Source organism: Olea europaea, chromosome 20 (genome assembly GCF_002742605.1).
Source record: "Olea europaea var. sylvestris chromosome 20, O_europaea_v1, whole genome shotgun sequence".
NCBI lineage: Eukaryota > Viridiplantae > Streptophyta > Magnoliopsida > Lamiales > Oleaceae > Olea > Olea europaea.
Window position 1 is genome coordinate 19,591,531 of NC_036256.1, and position 6,726 is coordinate 19,598,256.

Below are 6,726 nucleotides of genomic sequence, written 5' to 3' on the forward strand. Positions count from 1 at the left end.
TTCCCCCCCCCCCCCCCCCCCACATCCTCATTTTGATATATTTCCTTCATAAATATAAGGAACTTATGTTGTGTAACGTACTTAGAAATTTGATCAAGCATCAATAAAACACGCATTCTAAATTATTCTCTTTTATTCTCAAGGACCGCTGGAAGCTAACGTGCAGCATCTGTGGCATTTCTTATGGGGCCTGTATTCAAGTAAGTCATTCACTTTATATGCTTATGCTGGTTAATGGTCTACACATTTGATATCTCTTGGCGGGTTCGCCAGTTTTCTCTACATTTAGGCCATACCCGGGCTAGAAATTTTGATTTAGCTGATATACATTCATGGTTTTCTCCTTTTGTCTATTAATAGTCTCGTAGGTAATCAGACAGTTTTTGCATAACTTCTCTACTTATTCAAGACTTGACAGCGTAGGAATACAGTAACATGCATAATTCAAGTATATTAATCTAGCCTACGTTTATATGTGCAATGTGCTTTTTGAATGTATGTAATCATTAATTATTCCATACCTACGTTCTAACTCCTTAAACACCATCGAATTAAACCACCACCTTTCCATAGAGTTTTCTCCGCTCCACCAAAAATTCTCTCTGCCCCTACCATACTTCAGCTTGGTAGTTTCCACCGCCTTTCCAGGGTTGAGCCCTGGGATTTGACAATGAACTTAAAAAGCTACCTTTTTTTTATTTTTAAAACAATAATTTTTTAATCTCTCTTTTCTTTGATAATGATGACTCTTGCTATTCAATTCACCCATCAAACATGCCACGATTCTTAAACAAGATAGTCGGCCATCAAACTGACCAACTTGCCTAAACCCACATGGGATGGAGAAAAGATTAACTAATGAACTTCCAAGTACCTGAACTTTCATTGCTTCGACTCTTTCTACACAATCAAAATGCGCAGTGCTGTGAATCCAAGTATATGAGAAGCTTTTAAGAGCTTATGGTAGTATATTCTCCTACCGGAGTTGTTCTGTCTTCAACCAATGGGCGCTAATCTCCTTTACTCTTTACGCCCATTTAGGGCAAGCGGATCATTTATGATGAAGAGGATTAACTTCAAGAGAATGATTTGGAGTTCTTGTAGAGTGGAATTATGTAGTACCAAACACGAGATAGATCTTCCAAAGAATAAGGCCTTTTTCGAATAAGTCAATTCATCTTGAACCCTACTCATCAGCGCCTGACCCTGAGATGGGGACCATCCAAAGCATATTAGCATGGTGTGCTCCTCTTTTTCGAACTGGGGTTTTAAACCAAACCTCTCCTCAGGAGGATAGATGGGGCGATTCGGGTGATATATTTGGCTGTGCCCTATCTTTGTTGAAGATCTTGGCATGAATTGTCAAGTTTCATAGCTCGCCCTCTCTTGCTTGTGCTTCTTCCCTTTTGACTTGCACTTACTTATTCCTCTCTCAATTTGGGATGGTAGAATGTATTTATATAGTAGCTTATATTTCTTGTATGTGGAGTAGCTTTTCCTTTTCACCTGGATGGCTGGGACAAAGGGTCGCGATCTCGCGAGGGTGAGCTAACCCCCAAAGCCAGTCCTCAATTCAGCTTGCAGGCTGCAACTAAGGCTTTTGGGAATTGATCAGATTCTATCTCTATTTCTTCTGTTTGAAGAAAGGAAGGATCCCAAAGAGTAGATCTTTCTTTTAGTTGTTGAATCTCTCTTTGATTGATCAATGTGTGGTATTCCGAATCCTCATTACTAATGAAATCCAAATGATCTCTGGATTGATCATAAGATCCTTTCATTTGGCCAGAATCCGTTACTTGAACGAAACTAGATCTTTTGGAATCATATTGAATATTTGACGATACATTTCGTACCTTTCTAAAAAATCGATTCTTGTTTACCAACCACACATTGTTTAAAGCCTCGAATGGCTTGCCAGGATTAAACCAAGGTGGGCTTTGATTCCCCTCTTCTCGAAGAGCGAGAAAGGCATGGCAAGTTTGGAAACTGGAATACTCAATCTTCATTCTTTGGTGAGAGTGACATAATGTTTTGGCCCTATATGAATTAGGAAGAAGTCTTTCACATATCAATATGCCATCCAACTGGCTGGTCATCCTCTTGGACCAGCTAGTGATCATTGCCTTGGTAAGCGATTACTTCACCAACTAGCTAATCAGACGCAAGCCCCTCCTCGGACAGATTCCTCCTTTTGCTCCACACGTGTGTGGTGGTTTCCGTCACTTCATTTTCACATGTTTCAAAGATCGATTTACCTACTTATGTTGTTCATCTCCAAATCATTGCTCAATCTTTATCAGATGATAAGCCCTTCTTTTTTTTCCTTCTAGATTTAAATTCTTGTTAGTTTTCATTTTCATGGGACTAATGTGGGCTTGGTGAAGAGATAGTCAGGAAATTGGCTTGATAGAACTGGAGCAGTATAATACTTTGATTGCTATATGCAAATTAGATCGTTTAAGTTTTTGACAAATTTTCCAACCAAGTTTTTTGTTGCTTTGAGTTTACTTTGCTGCACTATATCATATCTACTGCCATTCTGCAGTGCTCAAACAGTACTTGTCGGGTAGCATATCATCCTCTCTGCGCACGTGCTGCTGGGTTTTGTGTTGAGGTACTGTGCCTGTGGGTTTTATTCTATCCCTTTAAGAACTTGTTTTCCTTACATTCTGACTTGATTTTTTTTCTTTTAGTTGATATCTTATATATCTTATTCTTGCATATTTTGCCTGCATGATTTTGTAGCCCGATGATGAGGATGCACTGTCTTTGATTCCATTTGATGATGATGTGGAAGATCAATGTATTCAACTACTTTCCTTCTGCAGGAGGCACACACCTGCATCCAGTGTGCGTTTGTCTGCTGATGAATGCATTGGAAAAAAAGGCTTCGAACATGCAGACTGCAGTCCCCCATCTAACCCTTCTGGTTGTGCTCGCACAGGTATGCTGTCTTTATTTGTATTCTTTCGTCATCATTATTTTGATGATGCTTGGGGGTGTTAGGTCAAAAATTGGATGTGAGACCCATATGAATGAGATACGATATCACAAGATTGGGGGTGGTTTCCATGCACGTATCTTCCCCGTACCTGCTTGTATCATCTGTCTTTTTTTATGATGAATTATTGAATCTGTTCTAGTTGTTCCTGTGACCCTGTCTTGAATAATGGTGCTGAGAATTATATCTTATCCTAGTGTCCTAGATGTACGCTACTGTATTGTTACATCTAGAGGGAAAGTAATCTAGGCAAACTTACTAAGTAGAATAGAGAATTTATATCACTCTATTATCTTTTCAATTACAAAGATAAAGAACCAAAATAGGAATGTTATTACTGCCACCCTATTTTTCCATATTGAATGCCTTCATAATCTTCCTTGTGTAGGCTTACCATTATATATTCTATAGAAAAAAAGAGAGAATAAAAAAATGGAAGCTAGTGAATAAGGAAAGCCAAATCTTTCAACTCTCCTACTCAAGGTAGTGCAAAGATATTTCTCGTTCCTAGTGTTTCTATGGTGGTTATGGATAGCATGCGACGTATACATGATTCTATTTATAGGCTTGTATTCCAAGGAGCAATTATTTTAGATATTTAGGTTCAGTTTTTAACGAGGAACGAGGAATTGTAGATGATGTATGTATTGGAGTGGAGTGGATTGGTTGTAAGGTATCAGTACTACATGAATTCTATATGATATGAAGATTCCTATGAGGTTAAAAGGCCAGTTCTTTGTAAAAATTGTTAGATACGATTTGTTTTTAGTTACTGAGTGTTGAGCTGTTAGAGGATGAAATGTCCATAATATGAACACAACGCAAGTGAGGATAGATAAGATAAAAGAAATATATGCCAATAAATGGAGGTGACACTGAATGAGGATATGTCAAGGGAAGTACAACTAAGGTGATTGGGGGCATGTCCTCCGTATAAGAGGCTTTTGTTAACATGCTTGACATGGTAAACAACTAGTTGCATTAGATTTTCCAATGGTTGTAGCCAGAATAGAACGAAGTGGTGAAAAAATGATTTTATGGTTAACCATAATTTATTGGAGAAGACTTAATTTGTTGTTGTATGATGTGGGATGAAAACTTTGCCAATTGGCTGTTGTCAATAATATTGGATTTGTTTGTGTGGTTTAGCCTTTTGATATTGTGTTTCTGTTTTACACTTTACTCATGGTTAGGGATGGCTCGGCTCGGCCCATGAAACCACGAGCTCGGCTCGTCCAAAAAAGGGCGAGCTCGGCTCACGAGTAGACGTTGTTTTTCTTTTCTTTTTTTTTTTAATTTTTTTTAATTTTTTTGAGAACAAATAGGTAATTTGAAAAATAAAAAAGTAATTTTTTTTTAACTAAAAGAGATAGAAAAAATAAATATTAAACCTTTATTTTTTTATTTTTCTTTTTAAAATAGATAAAATATAAACCCTACTCCTTTATTCGAGTTTAGGACCGGCTACTTAAATTTTCAGTAGGCGGAGTTAAAAATTGTGCACGAACAATTTTTTATAGCGTGTACAATTTTTTAAAGAAAATTAAAAGTAACAATAAGAAAAGAAAAGTTTCATCAATATAATTAAATCAAATATCACTTACTTGACGACATGTAATTTCGGCATATTTATTTTGTAGTCGAAAATGAGCGCCCTGCCAATCCTTAACGCACATTAACGCTTCTAAAATATCTTCTTTCAGTCGGCTCCTGACCTCGCTCAAAACTCTTTTACCTGCACTAAAAGCAGACTCCGAAGCAACAGTGCTAACCGGAGGTGTCAGCAGATCTTTTGTAATCGCAGATATAACTGCCCAATGTCGTTCATACTTTCGCCAGAATTCAATTACTTCGTCTGAACTTTTTTTAATTGTTTTATCTGTTAGCATATTCTGGTTGAAATAATCAATTAATTCAGTAGGCAATGCATTATGGCTTGAGCCCGTAGATGTATGATGAGAATGAGATACAGATGGTGATGACATGGCAGTGGCATTAGATGAACACATTGCAGATGAATCAAATCTATACGAATTAATGCCTTGAAATAAATTAAATATTTCTGCATCTTCTTCTTCAATTTCAGTGGAAGGAGTAGGTGCAGATGGTACTCGACTAATATTGGTACCCATTCGGTTCGCATATAATTCATATATTTCACATAATGTTTGCTCTAAACTTCTATATGTGATAGGTGTATCAAATGTTAAGGCGTTTGAAATTTGATCAATTATATATTTAGTTCCCGATAAATTATATCGAGGGTCCATCACGCGTGCTAAAGGAAATAATATAGGCAAATCTTCCCAATATTTTCTAAATTTTAATTCCATAGCAATTATAATTTTACTAAAATTAGGGTCATTTCTGTATTTATGAAATGTTCTTGCAATTATATAAAGACGTTCAAGCACCATACAACTGGTGGGATAGTAAATGCCTGATAAAATCTTAGTGGTTTCATAAAAAGATATCAAAAAATTTTTAACTTTCAAAGCTAAATACGAATCACGTTCAGTCAACATACGCTCGTATCACTTCTAACATGTCTATTATTATAAAATTCAGTTATTAAATGTTCAAAACCTTCACATGACTTTAATAACAAGTAGAGTTCCACCTATGGCCTACGTCGCTAACAAATGTTTTAGCATTTTGCACTCCTATTTCGGTACAATAATCCTCAAATGCTTGTTTTCTATTTGGAGAGATTGTGATATATATTAGTGCGTTCCTAATATTTTGAAGTTCATCCTTTATATATTTTAAACCATCTTGGACAATTAAATTCAAAATATGACATACACAACGAATATGAAACAAATACCCACCAAAATCAAGTTATAGTACCCTATGCAATTTTTCAGCAACTACTTTATTAACACTAGCATTATCGAAAGTAAATAAACGAATTTTACCTTCGCAATGATATTCTCTAACAATACTAATAATAGCATTAAATATATTATTAGCTTTGTGAGGAAACTCAATAATTCTAAAAGCAATAATTTTTTTATGCATACACCAAAGTGGGTCTATATAATGTGCAGTTGCAGCTATATATGCTCTTTTATTAATTCCTTCCCATATATCTAAAGTTAAAGATATGACACCCCCATATTTTTGCAAATCCATAATTAATTGTTGTTTTGTTGAAGTAAAATACTGTATTGTATCAGAACGAAGAGCGTTTCGACTTACCCCAACGTACCTTGGCTGCAAATATTCTTTCATATACGAGACGTAGTGTTGGTTGTCAATTAATGCCAAAGGTAACTCAGTACCAGCAACAAGCTTCACCATTCCGGTTCGAGCTTTCTCCTCCGAATACACCCATGTGGATAGGGGTTTAGTAGAACCACCCGCGTCTGGGCTGTCAAATTGCAATTGTGTTTGACAGCCTGGAATAAGTCCGTGTTTGGTCGCACATACTTTGTAATGACGGTTGAGATGGGTGATACCAATTTCTCTTTGTCATGTCAATCTTTGTTGGCAGTATTTACCTACTGCTTTGGATTCTTGGACTCCATTGACGATTTTTCCCGTTAAAATCAACTTAAAGTGATCACAACATTTTGTTTATTTTTTCCCCTTTCGCTTTCCTCTCGCATTAGGAATGTTTAATTCAGCCTCTTCTTCTTGATCGTGTTCTTCTTCGGAAACGTCAGTATCATCCAAATTAATTGGATAATTTGGATTGCCGCTTACATGATGATGAAGATCCA

General features: G+C 36.4%; 1 protein-coding gene across 1 annotated transcript in view; it reads left to right on the forward strand.

The window, feature by feature from the left end:
- The window catches only part of LOC111369173 (histone-lysine N-methyltransferase ATX1-like), a gene marked incomplete at its 3' end in the record, with an annotated part of 22,866 nt that overhangs the window by 12,689 nt on the left and 3,451 nt on the right, over positions 1 to 6,726 (forward strand). Inside the window, exons 16-21 of the mRNA XM_022990649.1 lie at positions 144 to 200; positions 2,546 to 2,614; positions 2,746 to 3,001; positions 3,144 to 3,151; positions 3,390 to 3,484; positions 3,596 to 3,674. Coding sequence (XP_022846417.1) covers positions 144 to 200; positions 2,546 to 2,614; positions 2,746 to 3,001; positions 3,144 to 3,151; positions 3,390 to 3,484; positions 3,596 to 3,674 — 564 coding nt within the window. The remainder of the gene's footprint in view (positions 1 to 143; positions 201 to 2,545; positions 2,615 to 2,745; positions 3,002 to 3,143; positions 3,152 to 3,389; positions 3,485 to 3,595; positions 3,675 to 6,726) is intronic.